At 40.8% G+C, this 26,232-nt stretch overlaps 1 protein-coding gene across 1 annotated transcript; it reads right to left on the reverse strand.

Moving 5' to 3' along the window:
• Positions 1–439: 439 nt before the first annotated feature.
• Positions 440–22,307, reverse strand: FUCA2 (alpha-L-fucosidase 2). The gene is made up of 7 exons (XM_007450312.1): positions 21,844–22,307; positions 16,364–16,551; positions 13,022–13,361; positions 11,468–11,678; positions 11,014–11,204; positions 1,923–2,031; positions 440–684 (listed from the first exon to the last, which is right to left on the reverse strand). The coding sequence occupies exons 1-7, from the start codon at positions 22,242–22,244 to the stop codon at positions 544–546; spliced, it is 1,581 nt and encodes a 526-aa protein (XP_007450374.1). The 5' UTR covers positions 22,245–22,307; the 3' UTR covers positions 440–543.
• Between the last annotated feature and the right edge of the window lie 3,925 nt (positions 22,308–26,232).

Below are 26,232 nucleotides of genomic sequence, written 5' to 3' on the forward strand. Positions count from 1 at the left end.
ATTTATTTTCTCACAGTTCTGAAGGCTGAAAGCCCAAGGTGTCAGCAGGTTTGGTTTCTCTTGAGGCCTCTGTCCTTGGCTTGCAGATGGCCACCTTCTCACTGCATCCTTACATGGTCTTTCCTCCATATGCTTGCATCCGTGCTCTTCCTCTTCTTATAAGGACTCCAGTCATATTGGATTAAGGTCCCACTCTTATGACTTCATTTAACCTTAGTTACTTCTTTAAAATCTCCAAATACAATCACATTGGGGCTTAGGGCTTCAACATGTGAATTTGGCAGAAGACACAACTCAGTCCTTAACACCACCAACTCCTCACTACTCTGAAACAAAATCCCCACCTCTGAATCACACGTGGAAATAAATTCGGTGTGAAGGGACGTCAATAGCAAAGTGCACTGGAGAGTTAAACCAGTTATGTGAGTAATTTAGGAAATTCTGGGCCAATTTTACATTTGCTTTCTCTGTGTGCTACAATTATAGAAACCTGATACATTCTAGTCTTAGATATAACTGCATCAGGAAGCACTCTACTGCAAATCAGGTCACATTAGTTAGTGCTAGAGCCCAGCCCCACTTACAGGGCATCTGATGAACAGTTAGCTGAGGCAGTTCTACCATGATGCCATTTTGCTCCAAAGGAGTCCATTGAAGTGGCTGTCCATGTCCCAGTAGTTCAACCTGAAATTAAAAACATACACACAAATGTCTCCAAGTGTATCTCTGACTCCCTCACTTTATTGGGAAGGAGTGGTTGATATCTCTTAAAAAGCAATGTGGACAGAAGTTTCATTTTTTACTTTTATTTAGTGGATTACAAGCTGTTTTAAAATGAGTGTATACATCTGTCTTGCTCCCATTTTCCTCTCAAAAGTGTGCAGGATTTGGGGAAGAATTGTAAAGATTGAATAGTGTCAGAGTAGAGAAAATTATTCTCAAACCAATCTGCACGACTAAGACCTGCCCAGTTCTCACACAGAATGTTTGAAGAAAGGCTCAGCTTCCTTATCCAGCCACCATTCCCCACCAGATGTTCCAATAACCTCCACTAATCAGCAATACCTAAGTGTGATCAATTATTACTGTAACTGTTCTATATTCTTCATCTTATACAAGGTGAATTTCAATAAGTAGTTTTCTATATATCTGTGGTTATTTTGAACCAGAAAACTTTGCTTATCATGTAGAGTAATATAAAAACAAAACCTGTGAACTTTCAAATAACAGTATTAATGGCAGCCAAAAAGAACATAAATAAAATAAAAAGATAATGTCATGCCCAGGACACTAAGCTGTAATTAAACATCAGATCTGAACACATCTCCTTTTCTGCCTGATTGGCCATAAGTGTTAGAAATGAAATATGGAAAAATGATGCAAGGAGAAGCATTTGGACAATTCATATCCCAGAAAATTTTCAGTTTCTTAAAAATAGTCTATAAAGTATATCAAAGTGAACTCGATGCCAGAGCTGATGGTTACAACTGTGAGATTAACCTTTAATTTTCCCCCAGTTTTTTGTGAACTTGAAATGGTAGGGCCATGACATCTCATAGTTATTCAGATGTGTTCTGGGGTGGGATGTCAGGGGAAGAATCTGGACTTCAGTTTTACGAAAAGATTCATTTTGGATGCATGCAATGAGCCTGAACAACATAGAATGACTGTGAAGAAGACATTTTAATTGATATGCATGGAGATAATATAGCCGTTTTATAGGTTTGGTTTTCTGGGAAATGAAAGAAAACTTTCAAAGGTTTTTGCCAAACATTGCCATTGATGAAGTCCATTTTTAAATTACTCTTATGAGGTATAAGAGGAACACATATAAGGCTCACCCTGAAGTTAAAAGTTATGTCTTCATCAGGTTATTCTAGTCAGCAAGTTAAAGGAACAATAAAGACAAAATTCCCTCTTACCTCTGTTGCCCCCAGAGTAGCTTTGGGCTGACCAAGAAACAGCTGTCCTGATGTGGGCCATTTGAGAAACATGGCATAGACCAATTTGTTTTTAGGTTTGGACGTGTACCTGGTTAAAAGGGAATAAAAGCATAGTAATATTTCTCATTACTTATGGGTCAGGTCTACAATTGTTTTACAGAGATACTTCCATTCAGTAAATATTTACCAATGTTTTTATTAATAGAGTGAAGGAAAACTAGCCCGATGGTAGCATTAAAAGCACGCAGAAGGATTCTGATCCCAATTCCCGTGTATGTGTGTGGAGTGGGGGAGAAGTTCCCCACACCATCAAGCAATTCTCGGACACTAACTGGGTGTCCTACAATTCAACTCAATTCTGACACCATCTACCCAGAGATAGTGTCAGATTCTACAGGTTAAGGGTTTAGTCCCACAAGACTGTCCCCTCCCCAAATTCAGACACCAGTCACAAGTCCAGATTGTCACCTGGGCTTCTGACCCACAGGCTATAGATTGGAGCTTCCCACGACCCCCTCCTTGAGTTCAACTAATTTTCTAGAGCAGCTCACAGAATTCACAGAAACATTTTACTTCCTGTATTACAGGTCTATTATAAAAGGATATATCTCAGGAACAGCCAGATGGAAGAGATGCCCAGGGCAAGGTATGTGGGAAGGGGCAGGGAGCTTCCATACCCTCTCCAGGTGCTCCACCCTCCCTATACCTCCACCAATCCAGAAGTTCTCTAAACCTCATCCTTGGGGTTTTTATGGAGGCTTCATTAGTCTTTATTGATTAAATCAATGACCACTGATGATTGGTTCAACCTCCACCCTCTCACCCCTCCCTGGAGGCCATGGGTGGGACTGAAAGTTCAGACCCTCTAATAACATGGTCGGGTCTCGTGGCAACCAGCCCTCATCCTTTGGTAGTGTCCAAAATCACCTCACTGACATAACAAAAGACACTTTTATGGCTCTCATCGCTTAGGAAATTCCAAGAGTTTTAGGAGCTCTGTGCCAGAAACAGAAAAAGACCAAATATATATTTCTTATTATAAATCACAATTGTCACAGCACCTCTCTTCCCCACTTCCCCAGTGCTAAAAGGAAGTTCTTGGAACAGAGATTTTTCTAGTACTACTCTTCTTCATCAGACTTTTCTCATGGAGCTGGAAACATGTGGGGAAATGTGACCAAAGAGCATAATGATGATCAAATCTTCATATTCCTTCATTCAACAGGTATGTATCTGTCAGTGCTGGGCCCAGTACCATACTTGGTGTTAAGGATACAATAGAAAACAAAACACACTTAGTTCTTGTTCTTGTAAAGCTTAGACTAGAGGGAGAGAGACATCAAATAATCACACAAATAATATAGAAGTGTGAATTTTTATAAGCACTATGAAAGAAGAGGAGGTTGAAAGATTATAACAAAGGCATCTTTTTAGGTTATACCATTAGCAAGAAAATGACATTTAATCTGAGACTTAAAGGATAATGTGAGCAAAAGGGAAAAGGTAAGAAGAGTAAGATCTATACAAAGAAAACAGAATTCATTCATTTTTTCACTCAGTTATTTGACAAATATTTATTAACATCTTAAAATGTTAATCACTGTTTCAGAGCTGGAGACATAGCATTGAACACAGTCCCTGTCCTCGTGGAGCTTACATGTAGTGGAGAAAATTAGAATGAGCAAAAAAATATATGTCAGATGATGATTAAATGTTATGGAGAAAACTGAAGCCCAGTAAGAAGAATAGAGCATGCCTGTTTAAAAATTAATAAACAGGAAGCTCAATTAAAATAGAGTCAGGAGACCAGAGAGGGGAGCTCCCATGCCCTGCAACAATAGCAGAGCCCACAGGAAGTAGGAAGGCTCCTCTTATTTCCTGGCAACAACTCAGCCAATGAAAAGCCATGGACTCTTCATTTACTATAGCTTTCCCAACTTCCTTTTCCCCCCAGTAAAAGAGTTCTCCTTCCCTTGCTGTGCAGGGACTTGTATGTGGCTTGCCATGTTTGCAGACCCCAAATTACAGTTCTTTGCTGATCCCAAATAAACCCACTTTTGCTGGAGAAATAACTGGCAGTCTATTTTAGGTCTACACTAGGTTGGCAAAAAAAGATCTAGGTGTTCTTTTAAATAAACTAGTCAAAAAAGAAAACTACAGACCAATATCACTGGTGAACATAGATGCAAAAATCCTCAACAAAATACTAGCAAACAGAATCCAACAGCACATTAAAAGGATCATACACCATGATCAAGTGGGGTTTATCCCAGGAATGCAAGGATTCTTCAATATATGCAAATCAATCAATGTGATACACCATATTAACAAATTGAAGGAGAAAAACCATATGATCATCTCAGTAGATGCAGAGAAAGCTTTGGGAAAAATTCAACACCCATTTATGATAAAAACCCTCTAGAAAGTACACATAGAAGGAACTTACCTCAACATAATAAAGACCATATATGACAAACCCACAGCCAACATCGTCCTCAGTGGTGAAAACTGAAACCATTTCCACTAAGATCAGAAACAAGGCAAGGTTGCCCACTCTCACCACTATTATTCAACATAGTTTTGGAAGTTTTAGCCACAGCAATCAGAGAAGAGAAAGAAAGAAAAGGAATCCAAATCGGAAAAGAAGAAGTAAAGCTGTCACTGTTTGCAGATGACATGATACTATACATAGAGAATCCTGAAGATGCTACCAGAAAACTACTAGAGCTAATCAATGAATTTGGTAAAGTAGCAGGATACAAAATTAATACACAGAAATCTCTTGCATTCCTATACACTAATGATGAAAAATCTGAAAGTGAAATTAAGAAAACACTCCCATTTACCATTGTAACAAAAAGAATAAAACACCTAGGAATAAACCTACCTAAGGAGACAAAAGACCTGTATGCAGAAAATTATAAGACACTGATGAAAGAAATTAAAGATGATACAAATAGATGGAGAGATATACCATGTTCTTGGATTGGAAGAATCAACATTGTGAAAATGAATATACTACCCAAAGCAATCTACAGATTCAATGCAATCCCTATCAAACTACCACTGGCATTTTTCATAGAACTAGAATGAAAAATTTCACAATTTGTATGGAAACACAAAAGACCCCGAATAGCCAAAGCAATCTTGAGAAAGAAAAACGGAGCTGGAGGAATCAGGATCCCAGACTTCAGACTATACTACAAAGCTACAGTAATCAAGACAGTATGGTACTGGCACAAAAACAGAAATATAGATCAATGGAACAGGATTGAAAGCCCAGAGATAAACCCATGCACATATGATCACCTTATCTTTGATAAAGGAGGCAAGAATATAAAATGGAGAAAAGACAGCCTCTTCAGTAAGTGGTGCTGGGAAAACTGGACAGCTACATGTAAAAGAATGAAATTAGAACACTCCCTAACACCATACACAAAAATAAAGTCAAAATGGATTAAAAACCTAAATGTAAGGCCAGACACTATCAAACTCTTAGAGGAAAACATAGGCAGAACACTCTATGACATAAATCACAGCAAGATCCTTCTTGACCCACCTCCCAGAGAAATGGAAATAAAAACAAAAATAAACAAATGGGACCTAAAACTTCAAAGCTTTTGCACAGCAAAGGAAACCATAAACAAGACGAAAAGACTACCCTCAGAATGGGAGAAGATATTTGCAAATGAAGCAACTGACAAAGGATTAATCTCCAAAATTTACAAGCAGCTCATGCAGCTCAATATCATAAAAACAAACAACCCAATCCAAAAATGGGCAGAAGACCTAAACAGACATTTCTGCTAAGAAGATATACAGATTGCCAACAAACACATGAAAGAATGCTCAACATCATTAATCATTAGAGAAATGCAAATCAAAACTACAATACGATATCATCTCACACCAGTCAGAATGGCCATCATCAAAAATTCTACAAACAATAAATGCTAGAGAGGGTGTGGAGAAAAGGGAACCCTCATACACTGTTGGTGGGAATGTAAATGGATACAGCCACTATGGAGAACAGCATGGAGGTTCCTTAAAAAACTACAAATAGAACTACCATATGACCCAGCAATCCCACTACTGGGCATATACCCTGAGAAAACCATAATTCAAAAAGAGTCATGTACCACAATGTTCATTGCAGCTCTATTTACAATAGCCAGGACATGGAAGCAACCTAAGTGTCCATCGACAGATGAATGATAAAGAAGATGTGGCATATATATACAATGGAATATTAATCAGCCATAGAAAGAAATGAAATTGAGTTATTTGTAGTGAGGTGGACGGAACTAGAGACTGTCATACAGAGTGAAGTAAGTCAGAAAGAGAAAAAAAAATACCATATGCTAACACACATATATGGAATCTAAAAAAAAAAAAGGTCATGGAGAACATAGGGACAAGACGGGAATAAAGACGCAGATCTACTAGAGAATGGATTTGAGGACACGGGGAGGGGGAAGGGTCAGCTGTGAAAAAGTGAGAGAGTGGCATGGACATATATACACTACCAAATGTAAAATCCATAGCTAGTGGGAAGCAGCCGCATAGCACAGGGAGATCAGCTCGGTGCTTTGTGACCACCTAGACGGGTGGGATAGGGAGGGTGGGAAGGAGGGAGACGCAAGAGGGAAGAGATATGGGGATATATGTATATTTATAACTGATTCACTTTGTTATAAAGCAGAAACTAACACTCCATTGTAAAGCAATTATACTCCAATAAAAATGTTGAAAAAGAAAAAAAAGATCAGGGAATTCTTTGGGTCCTCTGTGTTTATACTAACCTCAAATTATATATCTGTACATTCTGTCACATTAATTTAAATCTTCACTAAACTTACTTTGTTAAAAGGAATAGACAACTTGTTCTCAAGGTAAATCAGTGATGAAGAAAACAGAAAAAATCATAGACCTTCTGATTCTCTAGACTGATTCCTTAGTGATTTGGAGACAAACTTCAAATTTTAAAAAATTATTTTGAGCCATGTTAGAAACCATAATCACTCTCACATTTGGTAATCTGAAGCAGTTTTAATTTCTTAAACCAATGGCATTGCTGGAAATTACCTGACCCCTCAATTTTAAAATGTGTTCATTTATTCAAAGATTATCTATTTGTGACTACAATATACCTGAAACTCTCTTAAGTTCTGGGTGTACAGCAATAAAGAAGAAAGTCTACATGCAAAAAAATAAAAATAAATAGGATAGTCAAGGAAGACCTCTTTGAGGAGGTGGTGTTAAGTAGACCTGAAGGATGTGAGGGAGAACCACGTGAACAGAGGAAGAGAGAACAGCAAGCACAGATGTCCCAATGCAGCAGTATGCTTGGCCTGTTGATAGAACAGCAAGGAGGGCAGAGTGACTGAAGGAGAGGAAGTGAAGGATAGCATGATAGCCAGTGAGATCACAGACAACAAGGTGCTCGTTTTTATAGGACCTTATAAGCCTTTGTAAGTCTTGAATTTTTCTCTAAGACTGGAAGCCGCTGGAAAAATTTGAGCATGGGAGCGTCATAACCTGACTTATTATTTTAAAGGTTTTGTAGCAGATAGATTAAAGGAGCACAGATGGAAATAGATCAGACAAGAAGCTACTGAAATAATCCAGGGGGGAAACGATGGAGACTAACAGGAAGAGGGTTGCCACAGAGAGGATAAGAAGTGGTCAGATTCCAGATATATTTCAAAGATATGATGAATTTACTGATGGATTGGCTGTGGGATGTAAAAGAATGGGAAGTTAAGGACTCCAAGGTTTTGGGCCTGACAAGCACCTAAAAGCATGAAGCTGCCATTAACTGAGATGGGGGAGACTGTGAGTGGAACTAATTTAGAGCAAAATTTTAAGGACCTAAGTGTTGGACACAACAGGTTTAAGATGCTTTATTTTTAAGTGGAGACCGCTGACTAGGAAGTTGAATATATGAGTCTGGAGTTTAAGAAAGATGACTGCACTGCAGAGGTCATCAGTATGGCATTTAAAGCCCTGAAAATAGATGAGATCACCTGGGGAATTAAGATAAAGAATAGAAGTCCAAGGGCCGAGCCTCAGGGCACTTCAAGGTTTAGTGGTCGGGGACTTGAGGTGGAACCAGCAAAGGAGACTAAGAAGGAATGGCCAACAGGCACAGTGAAGACAGAGACAGCCATCACCTGGGGCAAATGCTGACAGTAAGCTCAGATGATAGGGACCGCGCGACTGACCCAGTGAGGGAGAGGTTCCTGTGGACCTGGATAACAGTGATTTTATAGAGTGTGGGGTGGAAGTCTGACCAGAGTGAGTTTAAGAGGAAAACTGGAGGGCTTCCCTGGTGGTGCAGTGGTTGGGAGTCCGCCTGCCAATGCAGGGGACAAGGGTTCAAGCCCTGGTCCGGGAAGATCCCACGTGCAGTGGAGCAACTAAGTCTGTGCACCACAACTACTGAGCCTGCACTCTAGAGCCTGTGTGCCACAACTACTGAAGCCCACGCGCCTAGAGCCCGTGCTCCGCAACAGGAGAAGCACCACAATGAGAAGCCTGCGCACTGCAGTGAAGAGTAGCCCCCACTCGCCGCAACTAGAGAAATCCGCGCGCAGCAACGAAGACCCGACACAGCCAAAGATATACATAAATAAATAAATAAATTTTTTTAAAGAAAGAGGAAAACTGGAGCAAGAAACTGGAGATAGCAAGTAAAAACCATTCTTTCAAGATGTTCTACTATAAAGGAAAGTAGAGAAATGGGAAAGTAGCTGGAGATCTAAGTAGGATGGAAAGAGTTCAAGATGAAAAAAACAAAACAGGTTTTTATGCTGATAGGAAAAGATCTAACAAAGGGGAAATTGAAGATGAGGAGCAAATGGGGAGAATTGCTAGAACAATATCCTTGAGTGGATAATCTAGGATGGGATCCAGGATACAGGGGTTTGCTTTAAAGCCAAAAGCGAGAGCATTTGACATTGTGTGTGTGTGTATTTCTAGTCACATGTAGCTACGCAGGAGCAGACATGGAATAAGTAGAGCTGAGTTTAATCAAAGCTGAGTTTTAATGAGTACGACAGAGGGAGAGAGAGTTAAGGAGTTGAGGGTGGATGCACTGGAGTGATGCATAGAATCTGACCTGGATAAGGAAAAAGAAAAGACATGAGAGGGTTGAGGTAGGAGGAAGAGAAAAAGTGACAGAATCAAGGCAGAGGCCAGTGCCTTTCCCAGGAGTCCGGAGTGGGGAGCAGAAGAATGGGGCCCAGGAGGTGTGCGTCGGTACTGTGGCCCTTCTCCCAGCAGCGTGGTCCACTTGGGGATGGGTTGGTTGGAGTGGCTTGAGTGTTTGGGGTTTTTTAATTGAGGTGAAATCCACTTAACCTAAAATGATCAATTTTTAAATGTGTAATTCAGTAGCGTTTATTAGAGGTCGTCCAGCCACCACCTCTGTCGAGTTCCAGAACATTTCAACCCCCCATTAAGCAGTCACTCCCCTCTCCCCTCCTCTCCTGGCACCCACTACTCTGCTTTCTATCCCCATGGATTTACCTGTTTTGGATATTTCATTAAAAAAGAATCATACAATCTGTGAAAAAAAAAAGTGACAGAATCAAAGACAGCAGATCCCTTTGGAAGCTGAAGTGAGCTAAAATATAAGAGGTGGGAGTTAGACAATGGAATGCTTCAGACTAAGAGCATAGAAGGAGTACAATTATTGGAAATGCAAGGTCTAAGGTACGACCAACAGAAGGGGAAATGATCCCTAGAAGGGAGGAGGTACCGGAACTGAGAGGCCAGCAAATTAGAAGAGCCGTGAATATAGACATTAAAATCACTAAGAATTATGTGAAGAGTAGTTCTGGGGACAGTGAAAGTGAGCCAGGGCTAAAATGTCAAAGGATTTCAAGGATAGCCCTGGGAGTCTAGATAGTTATCTAAAGATGCAGCAAGGAGGGGAAGCACACGCGATGAACCTGCGGGGAGAGAGCTCCTCTGGTGAGGCAGGGATAGCAGGCCACTGGGCTCAGTGCAGTGGAGCCAGGCTACGGCTTTATAGGTCTTGCTAATAAGTAGTTTGACTTTTATCTTTACTTATTGAAAGAAAATGTAAAGGAATAATGGTTAACCATTGTCGAATCCCAGATCAGACACCCTCATAGTCAAATATAAACACAGAAGAAAATTCTAAAACCCAATTTAAACTAGCCTCTGTAAAATGAAAGATTGGTTCTGAGTTCTTATTGTGGCTTCTCCCAGACCCAGCATTCTAAAATTCTATAGTCAGTTGCTTCTGTGGAGACTGCCTTACTTTATTTTCTTCAATGAACTGACGATTCGTTTTAAGTCATAAGTTCAAGGAAGATTATTTAGTCTAATCTTTTGATATATACTTGATCAGGCTGTACTCGCTTTGGTGGCAACACAAGGTGAATGTTTAGAGCTTCACTAATACTACTCTTATTCATATATGTTAAGACCGCACCTCAGAAACCACCATATTTGCAGAGTCTGACTCATTGGCCCCTAGAACTTTCCAGAGCTCAGACAGAACCTGCGGCAAGGCTTTTATAGGAGATACTAGTTAAAAGAAACGTTAGTCAGTTAAGATAATTTTAAAGAAACTTCAGGTTTAGATTTATTAGAATAATAGGAACAAAAGGTACAAGATTTTTAATCAATTTAAATAATGCTGTTATTTTTGCAGATTTTTAATGTTTTTTCTGCCCTTCCGCACCCCCTGCTAATTTGATGCGATGTAACACCTGCAAAAGTTAGAATTTACCTGACTAAGCCTGAAGTCTCCTTTGCATTAACCACTCAGCATTTTTTTTTCATTTTTCTGAATGGCCTACAATTTTTGTAAGAGCTGAATATTTTTCCCTGAAATCTGTCCACTGTTTGGAGGCATCTAGAGATGATTTCAGCTCAATTTGATAAATAATGTGTTTTAAAATCTGCTAATTTCTTCTAGAGTAAGTAAAGAAAGTGTTTTGTGTAGGTGGACATTCATCCCATTTCCTTTTTTATTTTACTTGTCTCTTTACCTCTGAGAAATGTTAAATGCCTTCCTCTATCTAATAGTACTTACCATACATCTGGGGTGACAGTGTCATTCTGGGATCTCCAAGCATGGGTGTCATAGATGGCTTCTCCATTGACTTTTAGCCAGGTCCCCATTTGCCTTAATCGCTCCTCAAAAATTGCAGAAATGGTGCCATCTTTTGTGGGCCCAATATTCATCAAAAGATTTCCTCCACATGAAACTGTTTCTACGAGTTGCTAAAAAATTAAGAATAAATATAGTTCTTAGAGAAAGAAAACAGTTCCATCCTGAATGTGTTACCATGTGGTATTCATGGACTTAGACATATATATATATATATATATATATATATAGTCACTATCTAGGAGAACACACATAGAAAAAAGAGTGATGTCCCGTGTTATAGACCATTGAGCTATACAATTTAGAAAAAGTAATTCTCATACACCTACACTATTCCAAGTGTTAACCATAATGGTCACCAGACATTTTACTGTACCTTCACCAATTCTTCAATTGTAAGATAGTCAGAGATTCCAGCATTCCTCCTATAGCCCCAGGAAAACTGGTCTATTGTCATGCAGTTTTCCCATTTATGTGGCAAAAGATGTCCTGGGTTATAACGATCACTGCAGGTATAGTAGCCACCGTGCTTACAGATGCTACCAGCTCCCCAACGGTCATTGGTGACCACTGTGTCCCGAACTGGGCTGAAATGAAAAGGATGATTTTTTTTTTTTAAACAAAAAGTAAAAAATGTTTACACAAAAGCAGTGTCACTGAAAAGAGGTCTGACTGAAATTCACTCGTGGAAAATAACCATAGTGGAATATAATACAAAGCCTACGGTTTTGAAGTCAAATAGACCTGGGGAGATTGTAGTCCTGGCCCGTCACTTTCTAAATTCCCTGTCCTACAGCAAGTTACCTAACAACTCTTCTGAATAATCAATTTCCTCATCTATTATTAGAACAGAACTAATTTATGTAAAACACATAGCCCAGTGCCCCGCACACAAAGCACTTGCACGAGTATTTTACTGTTATTTGAAGGCTCCCCTCCCTGCCCTCATGCTGTGAGCAGTCGCTAAAACTGAATTTACAGTCAAGACATTCTTCTCACCTATGACTGACTAATCTCCTACATTTATTCTAGCCTTTCTTTCTCTTACAATTGTGCCTAATATTGAAAAACCTCAGGAAAGTTGACCGTTATCATGGAATTCACTGTAGCATGAAATATCCCCGCTACGTTATTCATCGTAGCAGTTGGTACCTCCTGCACTTCTCCACTTAGAGGGGATCGTTTGGTTCACATATTGAAGTGGAGGGTTCCCCATATTTCCTTTTGGAAGGAGTACCTAGAGAAACTGCAGTTACATATCAAGAGCTCTCCAGAGTATCTGTATGTGTGCCCTTTGTGGGCCCAGAGAACACAAGCAGGACACTCCCTGACCTCCTAGCATGATACCAACTACTTTCTACTTACAAATATAAATTTGGTCCATACAGTGTAAGCCTTATAAAGGAGCTCAGTCAGAACTTCCTGTTCTAATGAGGTAGCTTGGAACATGCTAGAAAGCAAGAGGAGAGAGAACAGGAAGAGGTGAAATGCTGACGATGAGGGAAAAGAAGAGACAGACAAGGGTGACATTGCCTGAGCAGCAAAGATTATCAAATGTATGAGGATGAAAAGAAGCAATTAGAGGCATTGAAAAGCACATCATCAGAAACAGTGATGAATAAATAGAGTTGTCCCAGAATAGGAGATGAAAATGAGGACCCACAAAATTAATGTCTTCAAAGTTCTTGATCCTGTGACCTTTAGTCTGATTTCAAAATCAGACTATTGAGTTGTATTCGACTCCTGATTTGTAACTCTTGATTATTCTGAGTAAATATTGATATATCTAATGAGCATTATTTACAATGATTTCCTCCCCCATGTCACAAATGAGCCTGAAAGGACATATTTCAAGAAGCAAGGGAGTTAAAATGTTATACATGTATTAGGAATGCTTAAGGTCACAACAGCAATCTAATAACACACACACCTCTCATTGTACAACCATGCTAGGAAGACTGTGCTGTTCCAGTAGGTATCTGGGGCCCCTCCATCACCATCTGACCACAGGACCTCAGGCTGATACTGGTTCACTAACTCGTAGAGCTCGGGCAGCATCTTAGACAGTGGATATTGTTGTTTCTGGAATGAGCTGGATTCATCCTCAAGGAAGAGTGGATGAAACCATTCAAAAAGGGAATAGTACAGTCCAAAGCGCAGGTCAGTCCTGGTCCTAATGGCTCCTGCAAGTCCCTTGACAATGTCCCTCTTCGGCCCCTCATCTACAGCATTCCAGTTCCACGAACACTCTGAGCCCCACAAGGTGAAGCCTGGAACATTATATTAAAAAGCTTGTAAGCATATCAATTGTTTTAGTAAATTTCCACATATACAAACACCAAAACAAATTACATAGGGGGAATTCCCTGGCGGTCCAAAGGTTAGGACTCTGAGCTTTCACTGCCAAGGGCATGGGTTCGATCCCTGGTTGGGGAACTAAGATACCACGAGCTGCGCAGTGCAGCCAAAAAAAAAAACAAAAAGAAAGCTTTCAAATCACACAGGCAGTACACATAATATATAAATCACTGTTTCTACAAACAACTGCTTTATGGCAATTTTTTTCCATAGCATACATTTTGCTTTCATACAAGAAACAAATGAGAATTTAAACAAAGTAGAACTAAGATTTTTAAAAGCAACTCTCAGGGTTCCCCATAAAGTCTGTATAGTCTGATCTATCTCCTGTATTCTCCCTCTTAGACTATAAGCTCCTTGAGGGACAGCATCATGTCTGCAGTGTTCCCTGCTATATCCTCAGCCAATGGCTAGCACAGGGTCTAGCACAAAATCAGCAATCAACATTAGTGATCACAGCTAAGACAGGAACATCTTCCATATGTACCATGCTAAACAATGACTATTACTACTTACAGGGAAGATCCTGAGATGCACTCCTGCAAGATTCTTGTTTGTCTTCTAAACCAAAAATTATATTCCCTGGTTTAAGGATTATTTATTTTATTATAGTATGATTCTTAGAACACTGGTGTCCATGTATAGTAGTCAGTCTCCTTTACCCTCATTATTCCTTTTATCAAGGTGGGGGTGGGGTACTAGTCCCCAGTAGCTCTGTACTTTGCAATGTACCCACCATTTGTAATCTCATCCTACTCTAAAATCATAAGCTTGGATGTTGTGCTTTAAATTACCTAAAAGTGAATTACCTACCAACTAAATAGGTAAGAAGAATGTCTGCCTTTACATAAGTACTTTGAAATAATTCATATTTTAAAAGGAATTTGCATTTAGATTGCTGGTTGTTCTATATAAAAACCATAGAAGCCCTATATAAACTGAAATACTTAAGAAATAATTTAAAAAGCCTCAAAATGTTTAGTTGGCACCTAGGAACATAAATACATTGTTGCTGCCCCACTAAAATCTAAAAGAATCTTTGAGAACAGACATAAGTAAGGTGCTTTGGTGCAACACTTTGCTCTTGTAAATTAGGACAAGACTAAGATGGATGCACTCTGGATTCATTTTGAAGAAACTTTTAAAAGAGCTCACACTGGTTCTAAAGATGTTTGTGGTAAGCTTCAAAGCATTGCAGATGATATTTAATGTCTTATTCAAAATGTTTCAACTTGACAGACCCTAATGTCAGGCGGTGCTAAAACCACATGGGTATTCGGTTCAGTAGCACCACCAGAAGCTCACACAGTGGTCTTCCCGCCTAGCCAGGCTCAGCAGGGTCTCTCCCATAAGCATGGAAACTTCCAACAATATGAGTCCTAGAGAGTTGAGAAATGTGGGCTACATCATCTGTCCTCACAATGTGATTAAGATTGTTTTGTTTTGTTTTTAAATAAGCTCACTATGTAATACTTTGTGCCATACAGCTTGGAGAAGTTCCTAGGCATCAGGAAATCAACATGTTCACAAGCAAATACGCTTTATAAATATCCATCTCAGCCTGACAAACGTCTATAGGAGAAAATCATTAAGCCACTAGAATGTGGCCAATGGGAAAAATATTCTGAGATAATTCCTTATTTTGGGTTTTGGTTCTTCCCTTCTAATCCCCTACCCACCCCTGGGGAAAATAATGAGGCAAAATTTTTTATTCCAAGGCAAAGATGGTTATGCAAACAAATTGTCTAATTATTAACATGCTGTTGGAACAATAATAATTTGCTGATGCTTCCTTGATCTTATAGATACTGGAATGGTAATGGGTGGAATCTATCCTATTAGTGGAAGATCACTATGATGGTAATTTTATGTGTCAACGTGATTGGGCCACTGGGTGCCCAGATATTTGGTTAAACATCATTCGGGATATGTTCCTGAAGGTGTTTCTAGATGAAATTAACATTTGAATAGGTAGACTGAGTAAAGCAGATTGCCCTCCCCAAGTGGGTGGGCCTCATCTAATCCACTGAAGGCCTAAACAGAATAAGAGGCTGATTAAGAAAGAATTCTTTTCTCTGCATGTCTTTGAGCTGAGACATCAGTCTTCTCCTGCCTTTGCACTCAAACTTGGACAGGAACCTAAATCATCCGCTCTCCTGGTTCTCAGGCCTTTGGACTCAGACTGGAACAATACGACTGGCTCTCTTGGGTCTAGACTTCTCAGCCTCCATAGTTGCGTGAGTCAATTTCTTACGATAAACCTCTTTCTATATATTATACTGCCTATTAGTTCTGTTTCTCTGAAGAACCCTAATACAACCACTGTGTTTCCTTTACATATTCTTCCACCATCTCTGATATTTCTGGGCACCATTACAGCTCCATAATCCTGTTCCTTCCAGGTGACCTGCGTCATTTTCATCACTAGCAAACTGTCCTCAATTGGGCCATATAAGAGTTGGCCAAAAGCACAACCTTGTGTGTCAGTCATGATGCAAAACTGCAGCAAAATAATCCCCTGGGTACCTTCCCAGAATGCATTACAAAGGTGGAAAGAAAGGAAGAATGCAATTCCAAGTGTAAACTTTGACCTGCAACCCACGTCCCATTTCAAATAGCTTCAAATCAAATCTTGGGTTACTTGGAAATTGTTAAATATGCATATAACAAAATGTGATCAGTTTCCATTTTTTCTCTGTCATGTGGAGGGTATGATCTTTCTGCATACATAATGCTTCTTAACTGGGTGGAACACATGGTCTCTTAAGTTGCAAGCAAATGTCAATAGCCACTTATGATTGCTCCTAAGAGAAAACTCTGATTTCATGTGGATGACCTTGCTTTAGTTTCTTGTTCCAAAAGAACTACTTTACATTTCATAACCACTGTGAGTTTTTGCAAATGTTGTACTTACCTTCATGATGTTTGGAAGTTAAGACAACATATTTGGCACCAGAAGCCTGTAAAATATCTGCCCACTGGTTTGCATCAAAAAATTTTGCTGTAAATAGTGGTCCAAAATCTGCATATGTGAAATCAGGAGGGTAATTATTTTTCATAAAGTCCACATAACTTGGTAACTTTTCCTTTTGCCAATACCACCTAAGGGGATGAAGGAAACAGCATATAAGCAGCATTCACATAAACATCTGAAATATAGTTATACCTCAGTATCCATGGGGGATTAGCCCCAGGAGCCTCAGCAGATACCAAAATCTGTGGGTGCTCAAGTCCCTTATATAAAATGGCATACTATTGGGTTGGCCAAAAGTTCATTCGTTTTCTCCTGTAAGATGGCTCTAGTATCACTTGTCTTTAACTTCATTCAGAACAATTAGATTGTATTGTGACAGCTGTCATATCAGCGTGCATTAAAAAAAAAAAACATCAAAATTGGTGAATTTTTGTGTAGACATTTTAATATTAAAGATGGAAGAAAAAAAGCAACATTTTTGGTATATTATGCTTTATTATTTCAAGAAAGGTAAAAAAATGACTGAAACACAGAAAAAGATTTGTGCAGTGTATGGAGAAGGTGCTGTGACTGATCAAACATGTCAAAAGTGGTTTGCAAAGTTTCATGCTGGAGATTTCTCACTGGACGATGATCCACTCTCAGGTAGACCAGTTGAAGTTGATAGTGATCAAATCGAGACATTAATTGAGAACAGTCAACATTATACCAAGCAGGAGACAGCCGACATACTCAAAATATCCAAATCAAGTGTTGAAAATCATTTGCACTTGGTTATGTTCATCACTTTGATGTTTGGGGTCCACATAAGTTAAGCGAAAAAAACCTTCTTGACCATATTTCCGCATGCAATTCTCTACTTAAACATTAAGAAAATGTTCCGTTTTTAAAACAAATTGTGATGGCAATGAAAAGTGGACACTGTACAATAATGTGGAACGGAAGAGATCGTGGGGCAAGCGAAATGAGCCACCACCAACCACACCAAAGGCCAGTCTTCATCTGAAGAAGGTGATGTTGTGTATATGCTGGGATTGGAAGGGAGTCGTCTACTATGAGCTCCTTTCAGAACACCAAACGATTAATTCTAACAAGTACTGCTCCCAATTAGACCAACTGAAAGCAGCACTCCACGAAAAGCGTCTGGAATTAGTCAACACAAAACGCATAATCTTCCATCAGGATGACGCAAGACTACACGTTTCTTTAATGACAAGGCAAAAACTGTTATGGCTTGGCTGGGAAGTTCTGATTCATCCGCCATATTCACCAGACATTGCACCTTCAGATTTCCATTTATTTCAGTCTTTACAAAATTCTCTTAATGGAAAAAATTTCGATTCCCTGGAAGACTGTAAAAGGCACCTGGAACAGTTCTTTGCTCAAAAAGATAAAAAGTTTTGGGAAGATGGAATTATGAAGTTGCCTGAAAAATGGCAGAAGGTAGTGGAACAAAACAGTGAATATGTTGTTCAATAAAGTTCTTGGTAAAAATGAAAAATGTGTCTTTTATTTTTTACTTAAAAACTGAAGGAACTTTTTGGCCAACCCAATCAGCCAATACGGTCAGCCCTCCATATCCACAGTTTTGGCATCTGTGGATTCAAGCAACCATGGATGAAAATTTCCATCTGAGGTTGGTTGAATCCAGAGATGTGAAATCCTCGAATATAGAGGGCCAAGTGTATATTTATTGAAAAATATCCACATAAAAGTGGACCAAACCTGTGTCGTTCAAGGGTCACCTGTAACTGCCCCAGCTCCCTTTACTCAATCCCCCTTACTCACATATTACCAAGATTCTCTTCCTCACTTCCCCATTTAGTTTGACTTCACCTTAAAGAAAGCTTATGTAAACTTCCATAGTTTTCCATCTACCCCTCTGTGAACTCCACTCAGCTCATCAACCTGAACATTCTAGACAACACAGCCACCCATTTGCTCTTAATTCTTCACTTTTAAATTGCAACATGTAGTATCTTTACATAGTTAGTCCTTTGTAACATAAGTGATGAAGGCTTCAAAAGAAGACAAAGAACATAAAGCGTAACACAAATGTATTATATTCACTAGCAGAGAACAAGTGGGGGAGGAGATGACAGTAAAATTAAGAAGATGCTGTTATTTTAATATATTGACTCAGCCTTCAAGGATTACAGGTTATATGCATGGTTGCTGAGCAATGGGGCCTAAACTGCCTAAGCAAAGCTTCAGGAGGAAAACAACATCGAAAACATAATTTTTAGATAAACATGGCAGTAATATTATGCTCATGAAATAGATGCAGGCCCCATCTCTGACCCATCTTCTACTCTTCCTTCCACCACTCCTTTCATAAGAGTGTTTCTAAGGGATGAGTAAATCCATAATCAGCATTACATCCCCAAAGATGATCAGGAGGTTCATCCCACGGAGAAGCCTTCACTGAAGGACATAATATGTCACAGGCACTATTCTTTACCTGCCCAAGAGTCAGATACATACTTTCCCAGTTTCCATCACACCTACCACATGGACACCTGACCCATGCTGGCCAATGGAACTTGAGGGGAAGCCAACTTGGGAGATTCTGGGAATGGTTTCCTCTATAATAGAAAGAGATACAACTTGCCTTTGGACAAGGTTGTATGAAATGATGCCTGTCCACCATCATGTGACCATGACAGGACAAGTCAACAGGCTGAGGATGACAGAAAGCTTAGGTCTTTGATTTCATCAATGTGCCAACTACCTCTAAATTTCTCATTATGTAGAGTAACAAACCCCTATTGTTAAACCTTTTATTTAGGTTTTCTATACCTTGAAGTGAAAGTATCCTAACTGATCCATGATGCATTTTTACCTCTTAAATCGAACTACAAAAGAGAAACTGGGACAGTCAGAAAGTTAAAAGATAAGAGATTTCTATTTTTTCCTAACACATCTAATTTGAACCTGCATTCTCTATTATAGTCTAGAGTCACTTCTCAAATTTCATACTAATAGAGATGAGAAGAGGCACTTACAGTAAACAGCCCATAATTTATATTTGGTTTCAAACTGCCATTAAGGACAGTCAGATATACCCATCTCTACTGTTGACGGCTCCAGGTCAAATTGGGGTGGGGAGCAGAGATTTAGAGGGGACACAAAGGGAAACTATAGATAATTAAAGAATCTTCCACAGGGTTATTTCACTTCCAGACCATCAAAAATATACTCTGTTTTGTATGAGAATTATCTTTATTGTTCTAGGTCAAAACAAACAACTTTGTGTTCATTTGTAGAAAATAAAAAGTTAACCATTACAAAGAATAAGATGACTCAAAACTGGCTGTTTTGCACAGGGCACTAGTTTCAATTAACAAACATCAAATCCTCTCCCAGCACCAAATGTATATTTACCTAATCTTCCCAGTTGAACAAAATGGCAAATTAAAGTATAATTTATTATATCTTAAGAGGAAAAAATCTGTTAATTGATGTACCTTGCTAGTCTGAAACATTTCAAAACTAAACTCAAAATGCCTCACAGCACAAAACTTGCAAAGAAAGATTTATAACATCCTGAAGCAAATATATTTGGTAATACAAGTTATGGGAAGAAAGAGTCCCTTGGTTTTTAAGTGGACTTCAAAAGCGTATATGAATAGTACTCCATAGTTTATACAGTTCTTTTACATCAAATGGCCTAACTGAATAAGAAAAGTTACTGTTTGCAGAAAGTCAGTCTCTTTATAGAAAGTGGTACAATGTTTATAGTGTAACGTTAATACAATATATAGTTTATACTCTGTATTGTATCTGCCAACTAGAAATTGTTGCTTGCCATCTGCCTCTACAAGGATTTAAGTCACTAGCCACCATAGTCACTGACCTTCATCACACCCTGGAAGGAGTTCAGGGTGGAGATCAGGAATGAGGCACTCTGTGCTCTAGGAAACACTGGTAGAACAGCCCTTCAGATAATTAGATATTTTCAGGAGATTTTATGAGCCCAAATTCTTGCATCTTCTCATATCTAGAAAAGCACTAAAATCATAAGGGAGACATCTGCTCCTAGTGACTAGCAGTAACATTCTGCCGCCATCTGCCCTACAAGGATTTAAGTCACTAGCCACCATAGTCACTGACCTTCATCACACCCTGGAAGGAGTTCAGGGTGGAGATCAGGAATGAGGCACTCTGTGCTCTAGGAAACACTGGTAGAACAGCCCTTCAGATAATTAGATATTTTCAGGAGATTTTATGAGCCCAAATTCTTGCATCTTCTCATATCTAGAAAAGCACTAAAATCATAAGGGAGACATCTGCTCCTAGTGACTAGCAGTAACATTCTGCCAAAATGTATGCTTGATTGCACGTATCCGCCTTCGCCAGAGTCACATATATACTGTTCTCTGCCCCCAACCTCTTCAGAGCAGCTCCTCAGAGCTCTCTAAGAGGCTGTCTTCCAAGCTTCAGTCCTCATTTTGCCCCCAAAAAAACTTAATTCACAACTCTCACATAGGGCATTTTTTTTCAGTTGACGTATCTAACATATATTGTATATATTAAATTTGTTGTACACTATGTATATAGTATAAAGCAGGTTTAAATACTCATTGTTTATTTTCTTATTTCACTAGGAATATATTATATATGTATACTATATATATATATATATATAAAACATTTCTATCTTGAAGAACTTAAAATACCTGAGGTATTTAATCAGGAAAGTATGTGAGACACTTCAAAGTTGTAAGGGATTACATGCATATTTTTACATAGATCTCAAGGTAAAATCTAAAGAGCAATTTTTTGTGCAGCACTTTCCACATAGTGGTCTATTAATACTTGGGGTTCTTTAGGGTAAACATTCTAGAACTTTTTGTTTGTTTCTTGAGCCGCACGTGGTAACATTTTAACATTAAAGAGCCAGTGAATGCCCAAAGGAACAGAAGTCTCACATACCCATGAATTTATGTTTAAACCATATACTTCATGGCAGAACAACTAAAAATTGACAGGTAGCAGCAGAACAGCGATGGGACAAGGTGTCTGATTCTCTAAGGACAAGGACGGCAGTTTAGGCTCAAGCTTCACAATATGACCCCACACAGTCGATTACTTTTCTGCTCTTAGTCATTCGGTGGCTACAGAGTGATAACTACAACTTGATAAGTGCAGCTATCCAAGAAGCTGAGAAGCCAGAGCCACATCAGTTGTCTGACAACTCTTGCAGTCACACGGAAGAAAAATTCAGTGTTCCCCCAGCACGAAACACTTACACAGTAAATTATTCATTTAACACCCGGAAATGCTAAACACCGCTAAAACAGCGGGAGGTGAAACTGATTGGGGGCAAAACAAACCGGCATAGGCTGGGATCTGGGTCGTGGCTGGTGGCCAGTGGGGTGCAAAGCGGGGTCAGAGGAGACGGAGGGAGGTGCGCTCACCAGAACCATTCGCTCCCGAAACTGGGCACGGAGAACACGCCCCAGTGGATGAAGATGCCGAACTTGGCCTGGTCGAACCAGGCGGGCAGCTGGCGTGCATCCAGGGACTCCCAGGTGGGGTCGAAGCGCGCGGCGCCGCCAACTGCACCCGGCGGCGGCAGCAGCAGCAGCAGCAGCGAGAGTACGAGCCCAGGCAGCTTCGGGGACCTCATGGCCCCGCGCCCGCCGTCCTGCCCGCACGCCCGCGGCCTCCTGATCCCTCGTCCTTCCGGGTCCCTGGCTGAGTACGAGCCGCCAAGGTCACCTGACCAAGCTGTCCTAGGAGAAAGGCACCCTCCTCTCTGGGATGGGAGTGGCCGCGGTCCCGGCGCCGGAACAGAACGACCCCAGGAGGCCTGCATCGCTCACTTGCAAAACTAAGGACGCCAGTATTACCCCAAAGCCAGCCCTGAGGCTGCTCAGCTAAGCCTCTTAGTCAATCCGCTTGGCGGAGAAAAAAACGAGACTGGTTCAGGGACCTGTGGGAGCACCTCTCCCCTCAACCGGCAGGACCCTTCTAGAAACCGCCGGAGAAGACGCTAGAGACCAGCCAGGGTGGAACCGTGGACCTGGATCCCAAGGCAGGAACCTCAGCCGGGTCATCCAGTCCCTCCCTGGCCGGTGGCACCGAAAAACCCAGATCCTTCTCAGCCTCTGCATTTTACACCCCGCTTCCACGCCCCAGGGTCCTGGGTGTGTTTAGAACTGTGGCTGTCAACCTTGAGTCTGTATCAGGTGAAATTCCAGGAGTCTGCAGTGCAGGTTGGAGCCCCAGGATTTGCGTGTTTGCTGGTCTGAACATCAAACTTTGAAAACCACTGCAGTAGAAAACAAAGTGATCTAAGACAGGTGAAACTAGTGAAACGAATGTTTAAGAAATCTGCTGGTGGGACTTCCCTGGTGGCGCAGTGGTTAAGAATCTGCCTGCCAACAAGCCCTAGTCTGGGAAGATCCCACATGCCGGGGAGCAACTAAGCCTGTGTGCCACAACTACTGAGCCCGCATGCCACAACTACTGAGCCCACGCACCTAGAGCCCATGCTCTGCAGCGAGAAGCCACCGCAATGAAAAGCCACAATGAAGAGTAGCCCCTGCTCGCTGCAACTAGACAAAGCCCGCACACAGCAACAAAGACCCAACGCAGCCATAAATAAATAAATAAATGCTCCTTTAAAAAAAAATCTGCTGGCTTGGGAAAGAAGGCAGAAACTTGGAATGATTAATCAAGGTGAAACTGCACAGCTCAGATGGGCTTCAAACCCGGCCAAAGCTCAGATCGGGACTTGAACCTACTGTCTTTTAATTGAAATCGCACAGTAGGTTTCAGGACTTTCTGAAGCTCGGATTCTTTATGTCTCTGTGCAGAAGGAATTCAGCGAGAGGCAAAGTGATAGGTAAGAAGTTGTTTTATTTAGAGAGATACACATTCCATAGACAGAATGCGGCCCATTTTAAAAGGTGAGAGTGGCCCGGGGAGAAACACACTCCACAGGCAAAGTGTGGGCCATCTCAGAAGGTGAGAGGCTCTGGAATATGGGGTGGTTAGTTTTTATTGGCTGGGTAATTTCATAGGCTAATGAGTGGGAGGATTATTCCAACTGTTTTGGGGGAGGGGCAAGAATTTCCAGGAACTTGGCCACCGTCCACTTTTTGGCCTTTTATGGTCAGCCTCAGAACTGTCATGGTGCCTGTGGGTGTGTTATTTAGTATATGATAATGTATTACAATGAGTGTATAATGAGGTTCAAGGTCCACTGGAAGTCGAATCTTCCACCATCTTGGGCCCAACTGAGTCTAATCAGTTTTTGTCATATCCTCAAGGGCTATGTCATTTCTTTTAAAGGTTGTGCCCTGCCGCCTTCCCTCCTGTTTCAGAGGGAGGTCATCAGGAACTCATTGTCTTTTCCTCTTAAATGCTTTCAGAGTAAAGCCAGAATCCCCACCCCTTCTGCTCCCATAGAAAACTGCCTCTCATTTTACCATAGGCCAGTTCAAATGTCAGTGCCTCTGTGAAGCTTTCTGTCACCACCTTCCCTCCCAGACGTTTTACTCCCTCCTGTGTGTTCCCATTAATATCTCATTCCAATCACAAATGTAGCAGTCCATGGATTATCTTGTAGCTAGGATACATATCTCATTTCCCATTAGGCTGTGTGTGAGCATCCCAAGGACAGGAAGTGATCTGCCTTTCTGTAGTCCTGAATTTATGGCAGAGCCTGGCATGGAGCAGCACGTTTGTTGAAGTCCTTCAATGAATCAGGGTTCTAATTATTGAGTGTGTTCAAAAAACAAAATTCAGTGGAGTGAATTTGAGGATTGAATTGGCTTTATTCAACCACTCATAAAAGGGCAGCATCCTATCTAGCAAGTAGAAAGGCAATCCAAGGAGTTGTACAAAATAGAAGATTTTTATGGGCAAAAAGAGGGTGGGACAAGGAAGTTCAAAGAGTGGATTATTTCAGGTAAGGTCACCTTTCCTTAAGGGAATGCAGGCGGTCTAGGGCAGATTACCTCCCTAGTGTGGACCAGGAAGTTTCAGACTGACTGATATAAAATTCCACTCCTGGGAGAGGCTGAAACTACAATGAGTTAGGTATTAAGTCTTGGTGGAGTTTAGCACAAGTGACTCCATTTGGGACTGCTTGTTTCCTTTTAATAAGTATTATTAAAGTATTAAAGAAGGAAATGATGCTAAGTAGCTGTTGCCCTCATTCTCCTGTCTCTGCAAAGACATGCGAGTGGGAGCAGCCACTTGTCACCCCAGGTATAAGGACATTTACCCTCTCGATGCAGTGTCAATGGCTTCCCAGAACTACAGCTCTGCCATAAGGGCCCCCAGTCTTTCCAGGCTGTGGGTCTCCTGGAAGAGAGGGATCTGAGAATCCACTGAACATCATTACCTATCGCGGTAGCCCCAGTTAGTGATAAAGTGGGGTGACAATTTTTATGATCCAGTCTTTGATCCTAGAATGATCTAGTACCTCAGTGGCCCCTGAACCTCCAGGGCATATTTGAAAAAAAAAAAAAAATGGCCCTTTAGTCACTGTGCCTTGATGTCCCTTGAAACAGACAATTGTATAATAAGCATAAAAGACATTTTTCACAGTGACAATGAGACTGTGAACTCTCAGAGGGACAGTAGACATAGCCATGGTGAGAGGGCAGTAGTGGGGCCCTGTCTTCTCATCAAGCATCCTTTGCACATGTGAACCTCACCTTTTGAAAGTTTCCATCTTCCAAACCAATTTCTTTTATCATGTAATAAGTTATTTACATTTCCATGTATTTCAGTTAAAGAGTGCTAATCAGACCTTCTGATCTGCATAAATGCCACTGGGTCATTTATCATTTCACTTGAAGGCAAAGAACATTTTTACAACCTTATCATAAAAGTACAGTTTCTGTAGGATATACTGAAAACAGACGACACATAAGAATCCTAGAATGCCAGGTGGGGAATCGTTGATAAAGAATTTGGAATGAATAAGAAATAGATTTGTCTGGAAATGAAGAGATTTGTTCAAAATATACTTGTTAAATGACTAAAAGGATGAAATCTATGAAACATTTTAGAACACGGTCGCTGATGGAAAGCTGGCTCTTCCCACTTTATATGATAATGCTTTACAGAGCTGCAGTCTTCACACTTAAAGCTACTGCTAATTGAGCAATAGAACCACACCACCCTAAGGCTTAAACTATATAATTAAAGGTTTTGATAGAGGATCCAGATATCTGAGAAACAATAGATCTCCAAGTGTGCTTGGCTCATCTTGGGGAACCTTGGGCTCCAGTGGGCAACACCGTCAAGGAGCCCCGATCCCAGCCTATTTGTCTGAGGTCATCTGGAGGTGCCAGGTGAAGAAAATAGAAAGATAAAGTATTTGTCCCTTGCAACAACGGGTGGGCCTCAGTGTGGAGCCTCCAGGGCCGGCAGCCACACGCTGGGCAGCTGCAGTTACACGGGGTGCTTACCATGGTCACTGCTCCTGATCTCCCAGTGGGACAGGGCAGCCCAGCCAGGCTTGGTCAATTTCTGTTGCAGCCGGAGGATGCAGTCACGCTGTTGATGTCCTCCGGGATGTCGTGAGCTGCCGAGGGTGGAGCTGATATCTGAGTGAGGCTCTCAAGGACACATTCTGGATCTCCATATGGGAGTTGGATGGCTGCCACCAGCCAGTCTCAACAGTTCCCAGAATTCCGCTGAAGTGGACAATGGGAGGATGAAATGTTCACCTCACAGGCGACATCAGTATACAGCCGCCCTCTGGAAATGCAGAAGAAAAGTGTTCAAAACAAACCAAACCCATGCCGTTCTTTATATGGTAAGTAAACCAGCTTCAGGGTAGA

This window comes from Lipotes vexillifer, unplaced genomic scaffold, assembly GCF_000442215.2.
Source record: "Lipotes vexillifer unplaced genomic scaffold, Lipotes_vexillifer_v1.1 scaffold112, whole genome shotgun sequence".
NCBI classification, from domain to species: Eukaryota; Metazoa; Chordata; class Mammalia; order Artiodactyla; family Lipotidae; genus Lipotes; species Lipotes vexillifer.